This window comes from Bubalus bubalis, chromosome 16 (assembly GCF_019923935.1).
Source record: "Bubalus bubalis isolate 160015118507 breed Murrah chromosome 16, NDDB_SH_1, whole genome shotgun sequence".
NCBI classification, from domain to species: Eukaryota; Metazoa; Chordata; class Mammalia; order Artiodactyla; family Bovidae; genus Bubalus; species Bubalus bubalis.
The window spans coordinates 30584215-30602926 of NC_059172.1; the positions used below are offsets into that span (position 1 = coordinate 30584215).

At 45.0% G+C, this 18712-nt stretch overlaps 1 protein-coding gene across 1 annotated transcript; it reads right to left on the reverse strand.

Annotated features, from left to right (window-relative positions):
* Positions 1-472: 472 nt before the first annotated feature.
* NEU3 (neuraminidase 3) lies at positions 473-18015 on the reverse strand. Its single transcript, XM_006074066.4, has 3 exons — positions 17510-18015; positions 12775-12986; positions 473-5810 (listed from the first exon to the last, which is right to left on the reverse strand). The coding sequence occupies exons 1-3, from the start codon at positions 17532-17534 to the stop codon at positions 4731-4733; spliced, it is 1317 nt and encodes a 438-aa protein (XP_006074128.2). The 5' UTR covers positions 17535-18015; the 3' UTR covers positions 473-4730.
* Positions 18016-18712: the final 697 nt, after the last annotated feature.

Here is an 18712-nt window from a genome sequence, read left to right on the forward strand (position 1 = left end):
GTGCAATGACCATTTCAATGACCATTTCAATGGAACAGTCAAGTAAAAATCATAAGTTAAAGCTGTCACCCCACTTCACTAAATATTTGTGGCCTCTCCAGCAGTAATTTGAGAATAACCTCAAGGTTACTTTCAAAATAGAAAAAGATGTGTAATTACAGCAATGGGGCTGGTGTCAGACAGGGCTGATTTGGTACACCCCAGTTCCTACACTTAATAGCTGGCATGTAATACACAACCAAACAGTTATATTAATCTCTGCCCTGCTTTCCTCAGTAGGTAACTATGTTCAAAGGACAATGTGTGAAAGTGCAAAGGATTATTATTAGTAAGGATTTCTGAAAGTAAAAGTTCTTACAGAATGCAAGAAAGTGCCTCAAAACCCAGTTTTTGAGAGAAGTTGGCTACAAACTAGATAGATGTATTAGGATGATAATCACCTTAATACAACAAAAGTCAAAAACAGTAGCCCTCAGAATTAAGCTCTTTATTCGTCTTCCTTGTTTCAAAGAGTCACGGCAGTTCTTAAACAGTACAGAGAGCATTCCTGGCGTGTGGTAACACAGAGCAAGGCACACTGGAAAACACCGAGCCCCAGAGTCTCCCTGGAGGAGTGACAGTTATAGAAAATCCAATCAGGGACAAAGGGGAAATGCCAGTGAAATACGAACCCCTAGTCAAGGCTTGGCTTTAGACTTGGGCTGGGATGCTGTGACATCCAGGTAGGAACATGCTCAAGCCAGAGAGCAGCTCATTCCAAGGAAGGGCTGTGACTGGCCTGGGTGCAGCCCCTACAGAGATTCATTTAGGGTACGTGTTCAGCAGGCTGAGCACATCAGCCACAGAGGGACACAACATGCTCCTCCTGTGGGGAAACGTGCCCTGGCCTCTCAATTAGCTCCAGAAGGCCAAGAGTCTTTGACTCCTTTGTTCATTCAGCACAACTTTACTGCTGCCTATTCTGTGCCAGGCCCTGTGCTGGGTGCAGAGGATAAAGCGAGGAATCAGACACAGTCCTTACCATCAGGGAATTCAGAATATGCTAGCAATATATCACAAAAATAAGTCATGATTCAAGGTAAAAAGGATGCAGATAGAAGCAAACTTGGTCCTCAAGGCATTCACAGCCTGGCAGAGGCCTATGGGCAGCCTGTGCTAAGGACCAAAGAGAGGCCCATGCAGTGTGCTCTGGCAGCGCAGGAAGGATGACATGATAGCTGCTGGATGATACAGTGGGGAAAACTCACAGCTTCTTAGAGAAGACTGAACAGCCTCAGTTGGCCAACGTGGAAGGAATGGATCCTACTGCCTTGGGCCGGGGGCTGTGCAGCTGTGGGCCGACTGCCATGCGTCCCTTGGGCTACCCAACAGGGAGGGGGTAAGGTTGTTTATCTGTGGATGTGGCTGCATGATATCCTGTGGATATATGAGGGGAGACTGGTGACCAGGAGAAACAGGTCCAAATAACAAGGGCCCAAGGTAAAGGTTAGGGCTTCCCTTGTAGCTGAGACAGTCAACAATCTGCTTGCAAGGCAGGAGACCTGGGTTAGATCCCTGGGTTGGAAAGATCCCCTGGAGAAGGGAATGGCAACCCACTCCAGTATTCCTGCCTGGAGAATTCCACAGACAGAGGAGACTTGTAGGTTATAGTCTCTGGGGTCACAAAGAGTCAAACGTGACTGAGCGACTAACACACACACACAGAAGGTAAAGGTTACGAGCCTAGACTGAATAAAGCAGGAGGCAGGGAGCGTGAGCAGGACCGGCAGGCTGAGCAAGTGGGAGGCTAGTCTGGGTGTACACCAGCAGACAGAGGGGCCTACTGCACCTTCCTGCAGTTCCGGTGGTGGGTCATCTGTGCTCAATGGGTCAATCCCGAGGGGCCAAGGATGGGGGAGAGCCTCTCAGGCCAAAGATCACAGCCTAGCCAGTCCTCTCTTCATGGCACCTAGTCTGCTTTTCTCTTTTCTTTACAGCTGCCTTCACCTGCTCTATCTTTCCCATTCTCCCAACCCAACTGTGGCTCAAATCGGTTCAGTTAGGAGACAGGTATCATGGTATAGGTCCCAGGGCCCTCAAGACCTTGGGTAACTGACACTACAGCTGTTCTGGATGGTCACCTGGCACAGAGACAAGCTTCAAGTTGCAGGGTTGGGTTGGAACTTGTCTGCAGCTCCACCTGTGCAGGCCTCTTTCCCTCCCACACATTTTGTGGAACAGCTCTGGCCTGTTGCCGTTTCTTCTTCACAGCAGCCACCACCTATACCATCTCTCCAGCCTGGGCTTCCTGTGTGTACCCCTTTCTCCCCCTTCCTAAAGGTGTCAGGACTCCTCCCTGCTGTGCTTTTCCTTCACAACTGCCATCACCCCTCTGTTCTGTTCTCTAATCCTCATTGTGGATTACCCCTGTGCCCAACCCTCTTTTCCTGATATTACTGAAATATGCTCAGACCCCCTTCACCTATTGAAGAATTTCATTGCTAGTCACTAAAGAGATGCAAACCTGAAGCCAAGGGGAAGGAGAAAGGGGAAGGCACTTTAAAGATGGATGAGACTTCCCAAGAGGACTGGGCATCTGGGGTCCACCCTGGCATGTGGCTGAGCTCCCTTCCTTGACTCCCTTCTTGGGTGGTCCCAAAGAACCTTGTATTCTCATTTTCTCCATCCTTTAACTCTGGTTTTAGAATCTAGCCATCTTCTCTACTCCTGTCAATTTGGGGTATGGTGCTCAGGAAAGCTTTGCTGAACAAGGAGTTTCTACAGTCAGGAGGGGCTGCCCTTTCAATCCTCCCCTCCCCAGTTCCTCCCTGTACCACCGACGCTGCCCACTCTGAAATCGAAACCCCTGCCACTTGCCAAAGCGACCGAGGTCTTCTCTGACAGCAGCTTCATATAGAGAAGAAGAGAGGAGTGTTCATTATTTCAACCAACAACTGAAGGTCCTACATGCCAGGCTAAATGTAAACACCCTTTAGTAGGCAATGAGGAGCCACAAGCAATTTTCAAGCAGGGACTGGCAATTATAAAGTACCTCACATTATGCACAGGTACTCAATTATGGAAACATTTAGATAAATGTATAAATGAGTGAGTGAATGATCATAACTGTGTATTAACTTCAGCAAATGTATGAGAGGTTAAGGGGATTTTTAAAAGCCCCTCTAAGCCCTGGGCTTAACCCATATGCTAAAGTAGATGAAGTTAATCTCTACTTTCATCCTATAGGACTCTTTGTCATCTGACTGGTACAACTGCATCCCCCAACTTTCTAGGCTGTGTTCCATGAGAACGACTTAACTCTCCAGGGTCATTACTCAGCACCAAATATATTTACCTGCTGCCTGTTTAAGGCATTATCCTCCAAAAATAGGGACAAAAAAGGTATCTCTCACGATAAGAGTATCTGTCACAGTAAAAGGCTTATGGAGGAAATGATCTAAAATAAGAGCAACCATCTGCTATCATCTGAGAACCAGCAACGTCAAAGTTTGTCCCAAATCTATTAGATAAAGAAGCATCTCTACACTTCACTAATAGTAGAGATGGTCCAAATTTCAGTAGGTCCGAACAAATACGCTTGATTCAGAGGTTTTTGCGTCCAGAGACCTTCTGAATGGTGACGACTGTCTCCATTAAAGAAGGCTGAGTGAAGACAACATTCTGAGAAAAACAAACAGCAGCTTGGACAAGTTCTGGGGCAGATGACTCCAGGCACAATTAAGATACAATTAAAATGATATCAGCAGCAGCTACTATCACTCCCACTTAGAGCCCAACATCTATAAACTATCCCCCAGCTACATTTATTTTCTTCAATTTTATCCCTCTTCTAGCCCCCTAAACTGTGAACTCCTTGAGAGCAGCAATAGCGGAAAGTTTTGTCCGATGCTTTGAAGTCCTAACCCATGTTCATTTCTCATCAATAACTATCCTAATAAATTTTTTATTATGAGAACTTCAAGTTCATCTCTCATAGGAGTCATGCCATCAGAAACATTAAGTACCATTATTGAAGATCACTGACATTGAGCATCTCATTTTCTCCTTCAGAGGTAATGCTTTCTGGACATGGAAGGAAAGGTTGAGCAGAGCTGCAAAGCTGGAGAAAGTAAGTGACCTATAATTCTGCTGCTTGGCCTGATTCCTCTAGAACAGTGAGTCTGTAGAGCTTCGCGCATGATCAGAAGGATATAAGTGCTTTTGTTATTAAAAACAAAACAGGCTACCTACATCTTCCTTTGTGCTATGACACCTGCTTGTAACCTCATACTTGGATGAGTGGCAAGTCATTTGAAAAGCTGAGCCTGCCTTTGAGATAAGAGTCCTACATACAGCCAGGACTTGCTGATCAGGGATCATGCAGGCACACTGCCTTTCCTAGGGATGGGAAATAGAGAAATCAGAGACCCGATCCTCTCCTTTTACAGATGGAGACCTGAGGCCCAGAGAATACAGGTGACATGTCCAAGGTCCCAAAGCAAGCCAGTGGAAGAGCCAAGATGACATCATAGTCTCTCAGCTCACCGTTCAGTGCTCTTTCGAATGCAGTAGCTATGGCAAGATGTTCATTTTGTTCTCTGGAGAATGAGAAGTGAAAACAGGTAGGGAGCAGAATATTAGGTGTTTTGTTTCTCTGCAGACTTAGTAACCTCTGGTATCCTGGCCTCCACTGTCCTGGCTGTGATTGCCTTCTACGGTAGCCTTCTATGCAAAGTTGGGTCCTAAGCGAATTACTTTTTACTTGGCTCAGAGTTCATACCAGGAGTGGAGCAGTCCCCTTGCACGTGGCTCAGGATCTCTTGGTCTGTAAACAGGCGGAAGGCAATCTGCTCACACTCCTGCTTGGTCCCGCATTCAAACAAACACCCAAACAAGCCCTCATTCTCCAGAGCAGCCAAATCAGAGTACCCACAGGGCCCGCAGTGCAAGATCCAGGGGCGGGACCAGCAGGCAGCCTCCAAGGGGCTCTGGTTGAGGTAGATGCCTAGGTCGACCCTCCGTTTCTTGTTGGTTGGGTGTGAGTACAAGAGCCATGATTCTGACAGGGTTCCAGCTTCCGGCTCTGGACTCACTGAGCTGCACAGCAGAGGACTCTGCTGAATGGCAGGTGCATCTTTGCCAGCAAGATCCTGGCATCCACCTGGGATCTCCAGGGGACAGAAACTCACCACACTGCCTTGGCAGCCATGAGGGGGCTCACAGAGCTGATGGCTCAGGACTGGTTTCTGAAAGCATTCACCATGGTCAGTGCTGAGGGCCTCTGCCCGGCGCCTGTTTGGTGTCCGGGCACTGCAATACAGCACAGGGTGGCCGGCCTTCCCGATCACCTCTGCCACTTCACATTCCACTGTCACCATGGGCTTGATAAGCCTGCCATGGTGCCATGTGGCTCCTAGATCATCGCTATAGATCATCAGGGAATGAGGCCTAGCTCTATATGGCAGCCGAAAGCAAAAGAACCAGAACGGGATGTAGTAGGCGTATGCAGGGATGATGAGCCTCCCCGACTGCAGCTGGATGCCATGACCTGGCCCCACAGCAAAAGTGGCCCAGCGTGTCACCTCTGGGCCAATAACCTCCTCAGTGAGGTCCCTCACATCACTCCATGAATAGCCAGCATCCTGGCTGCATATGAAGCAGAGGCGTGCAGCGTTCCTGCCTGACATAATCTGTTGACGCTCGGTGACATGGCCTTGCACACAGATGAAGAACAGGTACACGTAGCCACTCTTCCGCTCCCACACAGGACAGGGGTTCATGGTCCGGTGTCCAGGTAATGTGGCTTTCATCAGGGACTTCAGGGGTTCCCACTAGATGAGGGGAAGGGAGAAAGCAGGAGTGAAAGACTCATAGGAAGACATGAGGCTCATTAAAAGCATTAGTACTTCTCAGTTCAGTTCAAAAGCATTAGTACTTCTCAGTTTAGTTCGGTTCAGTCACTCAGTCGTATCCAACTCTTTGCAATCCCACGGACTGTAGCATGCCAGGCTTCCCTGTCCGTTACCAACTCACAGACCTTGCTCAAACTCGTCTATCGAGTCAGTGATGCCATCCAACCATCTCATCCTCTGTTGCCCCCTCCTCCTATCTTCCATCTTTTCCAGCATCAGGGTCTTTTCCAGTGAGTCAGATCTTCATATCAGGTGGCCAAAGTATTGAGTTTCAGCTTCAGCATCAGTCGTTCCAATGAATATTCAGGACTGATTTCCTTTAGAATTGACTAGTTTGATCTCCTTGCAGTCCAAGAGACTCTCAAGAGTCTTCTCCAACACCATAGTTCAAAAGCATCAATTCTTCACTGCTCAGCCTTCCTTATGGTCCAGCTCTCACATCCATACAGTAACTACTAGAAAAACCATACATCAGCAAAGTAATGTCTCTGCTTTTTAATAAGCTGTCTTGGTTTGTCATAGCTTTTCTTCTATGCTCCTCTGTGCAAGGAGCAAACACCTCTTAATTTCAATGCTTCAGTCACCATCTGTAGTGATTCCAAGAAAATAAAGTCTGTCACTGTTTCCATTGTTTCCCATCTATTTGCCATGAAGTGATGGGAGGACCAGATGCCATGATCTTAGTTTTTTGAATGCTGAGCTTGAAGCCAGCTTTTTCACTCTCCTCTCTCATTTTCATCAAGAGGCTCTTTAGTTCCTCTTCACTTTCTGCCATAAGGGTGGTATCATCTGCGTATCTGAAATTGATATTTCTCCCAGCAATCCTGATTCCAGCTTGTGCTTCATCCAGCCTGGCACTTCGCATGATGTACTCTGCATATAAGTTAAATAAGTAGGGTGACAATATACAGCCGTGACGTACTCCTTTCTCAATCCGAAACCAGTCTGTCCTTCCATGTCCGGTTCTAACTGTTGCTTCTTGACCCACAGGAGGCAGGTAAGGTGGTCTGGTATTCCCATCTCTTGAAGAATTTTCCACAGCTTGTTGTGATGTACACAAAGGCTTTGGCGTAATCAATAAAGCAGAAGTAGATGTTTTTCTGGCATTCTCTTGATTTTTTGATGATCCAACGGATGTTGGCAATTTGATCTCTGGTTCCTCTGCCTTTTCTAGATCCAGCTTGAACACCTGGAAGTTCATGGTTCACATACTGTTGATGCCTGGCTTGGAGAATTTTGAGCAGTACTTTGCTAGTGTGTGAGATGAGTGCAATTTGTGGTAGTTTGAACATTCCTTAGCATTGCCTTTCTTTGGGATTGGAATGAAAACTGACCTTTTCCAGTCCTGTGGCCACTGCTGAGTTTTCCAAATTTGCTGGCATATTGAGTGCAGCACTTTCACAGCATCATCTTTTAGGATTTGAAATACCTTAGCTGGAATTCCATCACCTCCACCAGCTTTGTAGTGATTCTTCGTAAGGCCCACTTGACTTCGCATTCCAAGTTGTCTAGCTCTAGGTGAGTTATCACACCATCAGGGTTATCTGGGTCATGAAGATCTTTTTTGTATAGTTCTTCTGTGTATTCTTGTCACCTTTTCTTAACATCTTCTGCTTCTGTTAGGTCCATACCATTTCTGTCCTTTATTGTGCCCATCTTTCCATGAAATGCTCCCTTGGTATCTCTAATTTTCTTGAAGAGATCTGTAGTCTTTCCTATTCTATTGTTTTCCTCTATTTCTTTGCACTGATCGCTGAGGAAAGCTTTCTTATCTTTCCTTGCTATTCTTTGGACCTCTGCATTCAGATGGGTATATCTTTCCTCTTCTCCTTTGCCTTTCACTTCTCCTTTCTCAGCTATTTGTAAGGCCTCCTCAGACAACCATTTGCCTTTTTGCATTTCTTTTTCTTGGGGATGGTCGTGATCACTGCCTCCTGTACAATGTCTCGAACTCCATCCATAGTTCTTCAGGCACTTTATCAGATCTAATCCCTTGAATCTATTTGTCACTTCCACTGTATAATCATAAGGGATTTGATTTAGGTCATACCTGAATGATCTAGTGACTTACCCTACTTTCCTTAAGTCTAAATTTGGCAATAAGGAGTTCATGATCTATGCCACAGTCAGTCCTGTTCTTGTTTTTGCTGACTGTATAGAGCTTCTCCATCTTTGGCTGCAAAGAATATAATCAATCTGATTTCAGTATTGACCATCTGGTGATGTCCATGTGTAGAGTCATCTCTTATGTTGTTGGCAGAGGGTGTTTATGACCAGTGTGTTCTCTTGGCAAAACTCTGTTAGTCTTTGCCCTGCTTCATCTTGTACTCCAAGGTCAAACTTGCCTGTTACTCCAGATATCTCTTGATTGTATCTTTACTTTTGCATTCCAGTCCCCTATGATGGAAAGGGTATCTTTTTTGGGTGTTAGTTCTAGAAGGTCTTGTAGGTCTTCATAGAACCATTCAACTTCAGCTTCTTTGGCATTAGTGGTGAGGGCACAGACTTGGATTACTGTGATACTGAATGGTTTGCCTTGGAAACAAACAGAGATCATTCTGTCATTTTTGAGACTGCACCCAAGTAATGCATTTCGGACTCTTTTGTGACTCTGAGGGCTACTCCATTTCCTCGAAGGGATTCTTGCCCACACTGGTAGATATAATGGTCATCTGAGTTAAATTTGCCCATTCCAGTCCATTTTAGTTCACTGATTCCTAAAATGTCAACATTCATTCTTGCTATCTCCTGTTTGACCATCTTCCAATTTACCTTGATTCATGGACCTAACATTCCAGGTTCCTATGCAATACTGTTCTTTACAGCATCAGACTTTATTTCCGTCACCAGTCACGTCCACAACTGGGCATTGCTTTTGCTTTGGCTCAGCTTCTTCATTCTTTCTGGAGTTATTTCTCTACTCTTCTCCAATAGCATATTGGGCAGCTACTGACCTGGGGAGTTCGTCTTTCAGTGTCATATCTTTTTGCCTTTTCATATTGTTCATAGGGTTCTCAAGGCAAGAATACTGAAGTGGTTTGCCATTTCCTTCTCCAGTGGACCACATTTTGTCAGAACTCTCCACCACGACCCATCCATCTTGGGTGGCCCTACATGGCATGGCTCATAGTTTCATTGAGTTAGACAAGGCTGTGATCCATGTGATCAGTTTGATTAGTTTTCTGTGACTGTGGTTTTCATTCTGTCTGCCCTTTGATGGATAAGGATTGTCTGTTTAGTCAAAGCTATGGTTTTTCCAATAGTCATATACAGATGTCAGAGTTGGAACATAAAGAAGGCTGAGCACTGAGAAATTGATGCTTTTGAACTGTGGTGCTAGAGAAAACACTTGAGAGTCCCTTGGGTAGCAAGGAGATCAAACCAGTCAATCCTAAAGGAAATCAATCCTAAATATCCATTGGAAGGACTGATGCTGAAGCTCCAATACTTTGCCCACCTGATGCAAACAGCCAACTCACTGGAAAAGACCCTGATGCTGAGAAAGACTGAAGGCTGGAGGAGAAGGGGGTGACAGAGGATGAGATGAATGGATGGCATCATCAACTCAATGGACATGAGTTTGAGCAAACTCTAGGAGATAGTGAAGGACAGGGAAGCCTGGCATGCAGCAGTCCATGGGGTCACAAAGAGTTGTACACAACTGAGTGACTGAACAACAACAACCACATAACTCAGCAATTCAACTTCTAGGTCTGTACAAAAAATAATAGAAAAAACAGTCTTGAAGAGACATTTATATGCACCTCCTTGTTCCATAGCAGCATTATTCACAATAACCAAAAGGTGGGAGCAACCCAAGTGTCCACCAGCCGATGAGTGGATAAAATAAAAGGGATGAATGGCTAAACAAACTGGATAAATGAAATAATAAATTAACATACAATAGATTATTATTCAGCCTTTAAAAAGAAATTCTGACATATTCTACAACATGGATGAACCTTGAGGATATTATCCTGTGAAATAAGCCAATCACAGAAAGACAAAATATTGCTTGATTCCACTTACATGAAACGTCTAAAGTAAACAAACTCACAAAGTACAGTATTAATCTCTAGGGGGTTGGAGAGGGGGAAATTAGTTGTTGTTCAGTGAGTATACAGTTACAGTTATGCACTAATGAATAAATTCTAGAGACCAATAATGTAATACAGTTAAAAATATCGCAATGTATTCTTAAAATGGTTATGACAGAGAGATTTCCCTGGTGGTCCAGTGGCCAAGACTCCTAGCTCCCAAAGCAGGGGTCCTGGGTTTGATCCCTGGTCAGGGAACTAGATCCCATGTACCACAACTAGTAGTTCGCATGTTGCAACTAAAGATGCCACCTGCCACAACTAAGACCCTGTACGGCCAAATAAAAAATGATTATGATGGAAAGTATTACATTAGGTGCATATTACCATAATTTAAAATGTTTTTAAAAGAACAAAAAAATCCGAAAAGTTTTTGAAGGGTTTAGCTGACCATCTATTTAACATTTAAGCAGCTATCAAAAAATAAATGCTACTTTTTTTTACTGTAGGCTGCATAAAAAGGATACCAGATGGGACAGCCACTTCACTGCTGAGCTGGTCAATCTATCCTTGGGGTCATAAGTTCAGTTATGAGTACCATACTTTGCAAAAAGACACTGATCTTCCACACAAGTCCCAAGGACTGTAATCACAGTTTTCAAAGGACCAGAAATCAAGACTGTGGCCTAAGGAGCTGCTAAAAGATAGAAGACCTGGAGGGTGTGGATACTGCTTTCAGATACATCAAAGAGCACTTCTCCACAAAAGGGACTTTATAATGTACAGATGGACTTCCCCATAAGGCATAACAACAACAGGCAATTACAGACAAGTACAGAGGATCTCATTTCAAAAAATAAGTTAACAGTTGCCACATGATTAAGTTTCTCATTTGAGGAGTTGTGTAAGTAGATCCTTAATAGAAGATGACTAATGTTGAGTTCCTACTATGGAACTGCTGTTATTAACTATATTTCACAGACAATGAAACAGAAGATTCAAGTATTCACGATCACAGTCAATAAATGATAGGTCTTGCCTGACTCCAAAGCCATGCTCTTAACCATTAAGCTATTAGTAGCAACCAATGGAATACACAAGATTTCTATATTGGGAAAGAAGCTGGGCTGATAATTCTTCCCATTTTAAGATTCTACAATTAAGTAAATGAGAGAATGAATGTGAATAAAATAAAGTGGAGAGAAAATGAGTTAAAGTGGACACATTTGTGACTGGCTGTAACTACTGGATAGTGAGGTTATGTAACAGGTATGGTCTGATAAAAAAAACTTAACTGCCCAACTGTCTGTGGCAAAAAGTAGAGCAACATAAACCACAGGTACTGCCTGTCCTGGAGGAAACAAAAGAGCTAGAACTCCAAGTTGGGCTGAAAGACACCAGTGATATAAGCAGAGGTTCAACCCTGGGAGGCCATAAGAAAGACACATGATAAGGTGTAAGAGCAGGGGATGGAAAGTCCCTAAAGTAAAAAACTTCCCCAAGGGGAAATGTGAGTAAGGCATTAAAAGCAGCCAGGGCTTGCTTGTAAGGTCCACCTTCAGCAGAACAGCATTTGCACTATAACAGCAAAGCAAAGCATCCCTAAGGACATGAAGTTTTAAAGGTGAGATTTCTGAGAGCAGAAAAAGCAGGACAGGTTAAGCAGATTAAAATAACTCATAAAAAATGTATGTATGTATGATTATGTGTGTATTTTTCAAATTCACTGTCTCACTTGATCCTCACTTCAGCCATCTCTGAGAGATAAAAGTCAACAATAACAAAATTGGGTTCTAAACTAACCCTGTAGTTCACAGCCTCAAGGGCAGTAACTATTCTCTCACCCATTAAAAACACAGTAAAAATGCGCTATCTATGGACAAGGGCACTAACCCCAGTTCTCCATTTATTAAGTATGTGCCTAAGGCAAGTCACTTTACTTCTTATAAAATGGGGATAAAAATATGTACCTCACATAAAGCACGGAGAAGGCAATGGCACCCCACTCCAGTACTCTTGCCTGGAAAATCCCATGGATGGAGGAGCCTGGCGGGCTACAGTCCATGGGGTCGCTAAGAGTCAGACACGACTGAGCGACTTCACTTTCACTTTTCACTTTCATGCATTGGAGAAGGAAATTGCAACCCACTCCAGTGTTCTTGCCTGGAGAATCCCAGGGACGGGGGAGCCTGGTGGGCTGCCGTCTATGGGGTCGCACAGAGTGAGACACGACTGAAGCAACTTAGCAGCAGCAGCAGTAGCAGCACATAAAGCATGGAGGAAGACAAGCAAAGGGAAGAGGGGGGAGAATACAGATGTTGTTTTCCTCCCCTGTGTCTTTCGCTAGCTGTGGTCCTGAACAAGCTACCTACCTGTTGGAGCACCAGGATGCCTCATCAGCAAAACTGGACTAACAATGCTTACTGTTTTCAGTGACTTATGAGAATAAAAGAGAATGTGAATGAAAAGCACACCACATGTTGGTTGAACTGAATACACAAATCATGGAGGCCTCTATTCAGAGACTGGGTTTGAAGCTTGCTTTTACTGCTTTTTTATAGCTGTTTGACCCTGAGCAAATAGCAATCACTCTGAGCCTCAGTATCCTCATCTGTAAAATGTGACTGACAACAGTTCCTATGTCACAGAGTGGCTGTGAATTTCCATGTGCCTCTGGCAAACAGTACATATTCAATAAGGGCAAGCATTGCTTTTACTGCCTTTTCTCCCCCTCCTCAGCTCAGACACAAGGCTTTTCCTGCACTGATGAAAAGGGCACAGACTGTGACATGCTCTGAGCAATGCAGAAAATGAGACCCAGGCTCAGATCTGGGATAAGGAGTCACCTGTACTGATTGCCCAGTCCTTAATCCTCGCCTCAGCACCAGGTGGAGAGCATCCTCATCCTTGCTCGAGGAGCGCTTCTCTGCAAAGGCCAGGAAAGTGTGGGCAGGGGGCACGTAGATCAGGGCTGGGATCCGGTAGGTGACCCCTCTCTTGTCCTCCTGCTGGAACAGAGGGCTGCTGAAGGAGCATGATGTCACTTCTTCCATGACCTCTGCAAGGATAGGAGGGAGCTCAGTGTGTGTCCACATCCAAAGGCTCGCTGGGACACAAGTTCTGCCCTATCATTTCACTTATGGAGGTCACTAGGAGGCAAAGATGTACCCAAACATTTATTTTTTATATACAAAAGTAACATCATGATCTCAATAGCACAAAGCAAGCAATATGCATTCTCATATAACAAGTCTATATTCCAGGCTCTGTGGGAATCCTGTGTAGCCTGTGTCAAGTGTCTCTCCAGAGAGATTCTGTATGTGCTTCTGCCAAGCATTCAGAGGTATTACCAGCCCGGATGGTTCCTAATAGTCAATTTCCTGGCTTGAAGTTTTTAGGCAATTCAGGCAATATAAATATAAACCCAAATCCATACGAGAGAATGCCTCTGGTTCAGAATTCTCCAGGCAAACTTTTCCCTTCTCTTGGAGCCTAGAATAAGAAGCAATCTTCTTTGTCATCTCTGTCAGTAGTAAGATTTCTTTTTCCTACTCCACTCAATCAGAGGATATAGATTTTCAAGGTATCTGGCTTCATGCAAGGATCTCAGTTCCAACCAGAGTCTAACACAGGTGGGCCTATGGTTTCCTTCACTGTAATAGCAGGTATATTAAAGCCCAAGCTTTGAGGTAAGCGAGACCAGCAAACATCTAGGGCAGCTGAGGTCACATAAAGGGGCTAACTTCTCCAGTTTTCAGTTTACTCTTGGTTTTTTAGGCCCCTGGGGATTTCTCTTACTTTCTTGGAAATTCAACTATAAAAGGCTTTGTTATACTTATCCATCATTTACTTTACAGGTTAGCTGGCTTGCTATAATGCTTAAAATGGAAATCTCTAGGTACATTTCTCAGGTATTCAACTTCTCAGAGGCCCACAAGGGGAAGCCAGACAGATAGAATCAAGCTTAGAATTATTTTTCCTCTCAACATTTGTTGTCCAAGCCTTGTCTTCCAAATCATTTGTAAAAATAATCAGGCTGTAAGAATGAGACCCACAAGGCCTTCTTCATTTATTTAATAAATATTTCTGAGTGCCCATTGGAATTCAGGCCATCAGGTAGGTGCTGAGGAGACAGAAAGGGATCAGAGGTCCCTGCCCACATCCAGGTGAGGGGAACAGACATATATACATTGACAATTACAATATCATGTAGTAATTTCTACTTTAAGAGGTCAACACAAGAGTGTGCAGGAAAACAGAAAAAAAGCAACTGTCCAGATCAAGGCAGCAGTGGAGTTTTGAAAAGCTAATAAATAAGTCAAGTGATGCCCTGTTTCATATCCTTATGCTCCGGGCCTGAGGCATTCAGATACCTTACTTCCTCACCTTCTTCAGCTCTACTCAGACATCGTCCAATCAGTGAGGCCGTCCCTGACAACTCCCTTGTCCCTCTCTATCCCCCTTCCCTGCTCTGTTCTCCATGCCACCTACCATCACCCATATGTTATACTTAATTAATATGCCCTACAGAATAGAAGTTCCATAAAGGGCATGTACATGTCTGTTTTATTCACTGCTACACCTCTAAACCTAAAACCCTGCCTGGTAATTCACAGGCTTGACAAATGTTCGTTGAATGTTTGAATGAATGGGTGAGTTGGATCTTAAAGGCTGAACAGTGGGTTAGCCAACTGAAGAGTAAAAAGGAGAAGAGGGGAGGGAATGGATATGAAAAGCCTAAATATCACAGAAGCACACTGTGAGCTGTGGGGACTCAGAGTAATCCAGTATGACTACAGTGGAGCGCAAAAGCTGTGAACGAAGATGCCACTGAAGGGGTCGGGCGAGGGCAAATCCTGGGAGGCTTCGATACCGTATTAAGCTGTTTATCCCATGGGTAGGGAGCCACTCAACAGGTTTTGGCAGATGAATGCCAAAATCAAGTACATATTTCAGACCACTCTTTCAGGTAGCCTTCTGGACAATGAACTGAAGGGGAAAGTTGCACTGCTTTGGGCTACAGGTTCCTAGTGTCAGTCAAGACAAGTTTGTCATTCACAGCATATGAGTGATTTATTTAGCATGTGAATTCACTCAGCATGTGAATAATTCATTTCACTGGTTTCTAACCTCAAGTGAGAAGAATCACAGCTCACTATCCAAAAGGATGGGGAGGTGGCCTCCTAAGTCCAGAAGAAAAACTTCCCCTCACTCCAATTCTGGGTTCTCAACTGTCTTCCTCACACCATACTTGAGCACACCTCTCTTAATTCAGGCTCTCCTGCCAGAGGGTCAGGCTGTGTAAAGGTTTAGAAAATAAGGTTTGGGCCAAGCCAGGACTACATGAACTTGGGCATGTAATTTAACTGCTGGACCCTCGTTTATAAAATTCAGCAGAATGGCTGAAAGAATTGAGGTAAAAAGTGTAAATGGCTGTTACAGGGCCCATGACACAGTAATGAGCTCAATATATGACAGCTGTTATTTCTGGACTGTCAATCACTACATATTCTAGTGTTACTCCTAGAGGATAAAGACAACCACCACAATTACAACTACCCTTCTTTAAAGTATTTAAACCCCTCTGCCCCTCTGGGAGAGGTCATATTTTAAATTCTTGTAAGGATATGAGTTAATATCAACACTATTAATCATCAGCCAACATAAAATTATTGGTCAACATCAAAACAGAATGTGTCTGGGTGACAAGAATAAAGCACAGAACAAGCATAGGAATGGGCAGGGAGGACCAGGAAAAAAGAAAGGGACAGGGAGTGGACAGAACTCGTAAGGAGAAGCACAAGTTCTTACTGTGTGACCTTGCACTAGTCACTTAACCCAGACCTTGGATTCCTTGCTTATAAAATGTGGATGAAATAATACTTACCTAAGATGACTGAATGAAGAACCACTCAAAATTGCTTCATAAGCTTTAAGGCACTATGTAAGTAAAAGTATAAATTCAGAAGTCTTCACAATTTCATTTATGGTTTGCTATCACTGTAACGATTAGAGTCCCTATCACTGCTTACTAACTATGCTGATCATGTTGATGGCAATGGTAGCACACGTGGTGGCTGTGGTGGCATCAATACCCAAACTATTTCACACAAACCACGTGCCAGGAGCTAGGGACAGAGAAAAATCAGATACAGTTCTTTTGCTTTTGAACTGTGCTTTGAACTATGTGTTGGAGAAGACTTCTGAGAGTCCCTTGGACTGCAAGGAGATCCAACCAGTCAATCCTAAAGGAAATCAGTCCTGAATATTCATTGGAAGGACTGATGCTGAAGCTGAAATTCCAATACTTTGGCCACCTGATGCGAAGAACTGACTCATTGGAAAAGACCCTGATGCTGGAAAAGATTGAAGGCGGGAGGAGAAGGGGACGACAGAGGATGAGATGGTTGGATGGCGTCACCAACTTGATGGACATGAGTTTGACCAAACTCCGGGGGCTGGTGATGGACAGGAAAGCCTTGCCTGCTGCCAGTCCATGGGGTCGCAAAGAATGGGACACGACTGAACGACTGAACTGACTGGAGTTGTTCATTTCAGCAGAGACCTCATTGCTCCACATAATCACCTTTCAATCAAGATTTCCCTGCTCTCTTATTGGGAAGTATAGTGTAACATGGACTTTAAGACTGACTTGGCTTTGACACTTACTAGCAAATCCAACGGAGAAGGCAATGGCACCCCACTCCAGTACTTTTGCCTAGAAAATCCCATGGACGGAGGAGCCTGGTAGGCTGCAGTCTATGGGGTCGCTAGAGTCGGACACGACTGAGCGACCTCACTTTCACTTTTCACGTTCATGCATTGGAGACGGAAATGGCAACCCACTCCAGTGTTCTTGCCTGGAGAATCCCAGGGACGGGAAGCCTGGCGGGCTGCCGTGTATGGGGTCACACAGAGTCGGACACGACTGAAGCGACTTAGCAGCAGCAGCAGCATATCCAATTTGCCACTGAGCCTCAGTTTCCTCACTTGCAAGGGAGATAATGCCACCTATTTCTCAAGCCTGAAGAACAATGTAATTCCACAGACTCCAATTAATCTAGTGCAGCAAGCAGCCTCCAGTGAACCCCAAGGGAGACCTCCCTATTTTATTCACGCCTAACAACTAATATTTAAGGAGCACTCATCATATGTTAGGTCTTTGAAGATCCTATGGTCCAAACTCCTCTAATGGTACTCAATGGGATTCTCAGACCCAGAGAGGGAAATAAACTCCTCTAAGGCCACTAAATGAGTCAGTAACAAAACCTGGACCAAGGCCCAGGACTCATATTAGTTTTAGTTCTGGGCTCTATGAAGCCTGTAGACCCTCTCCATTAAGAACAGTTTTCCCAGTCTCAGTTCCCTTCCATCTCAAAACAAGTTAGGCTTCAGTCGAAGGAAAACAAAAACAAAGCTAGCCAAGAATACCTTCTGGCTGTGTCTGAGAGATTAGCCCACTGGGGTGTCTCTGACCCAATAGACTGGATTTCCTAAACCCAAAGAGTGCTGCCGAACCTGTCAGCACAGTCATTTCGCCTCACGTTGTGGGAAGCCCTCCAGTCTTCCAGCCACACTCACCTGCGCGGAACCCCGGCTTCTCCATCTCTCTCGGGCTGATTTAAGCGCTGGGTCAAGCACGTCTCGGACACTGAAGCCCTGGAGAATGATCAAACCCGGGGAGACGGGGACAGGCGAGAAACTGCGCACGCTGACACAAACCACGAAAAGTGAAGAAACACGGCGACAGAGACTTCGAGAGGCTGGCGGCGGGGCTGACAGACTAGGGAAGCCGAGAACAGCTGGTAGGAAAGGAAGTCCAAGAAGCTCGGAAAACGCCAACTGCCGGCGGTTGCGACCGGCAGTTGGCTGCGGCCAGGAGTCAGCCCCGCCCAGTCCCTTAGCGGTCCAATCTGGTTCATTCCTCCTCTATCAGGCCCCCAGTTCCGGCCCAGCGGTGGCTTGGAACTTGCCCCTCCCTCTCTTAGCACCCGACACCACCCGCTCCAACTCAGGCCCAAGTTGTCTCCAACTGCCACACGGCTCCCTGGCTGCGACCCTCAACCTTCCACCCCGCCCACCTCCGTCTTCAGTCCGTTTTCCCCACGCCCTCCCCTATTGGTTGCCGGTCTGTTGATAGGCATCACCGCCTAAAACTTCCCTAGACAACTTGAGAGTCGAGCGAGAAAGTTCCGGATCTCAAAGGGGATGCCACTAAAAGGTCCAGCGGTCCAAAGCATTGGGCAACCGACCCTTAGGAAAATAAAAATTGTATTTATATGTGTTATATATATATGTGTGTGTGTGCGGGTGCATATATTTTGAGTAACTCATAGATTACAACCGCTGAACAAGTTAAAAGCCCACGTGTCCTTGTAGGTGTGCACAATTGAATAAATAGGGAAGAAAAGACAGCTCTTCCTATAGTAAGAGTCTAATTAATGAATGTACACCATGCACAAACTGTTTGAACGCAGTATGGTTTATGCTAAATACCAGCTTTCCTTCTGAGAGTCTGGAATTTTGAAACATGCCAGGCAGAGTGCGCCCAGGTAACCTGCCCCCAATAAAAACTGTGGGTGCCGAGTTTCTAATGGGTAGGTTCTCTAGACAGAGACTAGGCTCGCATGCTGCTTTTGTGATGCTGGGTAAAGTGTGCTTAGTGTGATCCTTCATGAGAGGGAGTGGGCATAAGAAAGCCTATGCAAGAACTTTTTCAGACTCAGCCTGCAGTCTTACGATCCTCTGTGTGTCCTTATTACATTGCTGAAATCAGTGTTAGCC

Coding starts and splice junctions, on each gene's coding strand:
- NEU3 (XM_006074066.4), bottom strand. CDS start 17,534: ATGGAGAAGCCGGGGTTCCGCGCAG. Junction 12,987..17,509: donor GAAGCCGGGGTTCCGCGCAG/GTGAGTGTGGCT, acceptor CTATCCTTGCAG/AGGTCATGGAAGAAGTGACA. Junction 5,811..12,774: donor GGACTGGGCAATCAGTACAG/GTGACTCCTTAT, acceptor CCCCTCATCTAG/TGGGAACCCCTGAAGTCCCT.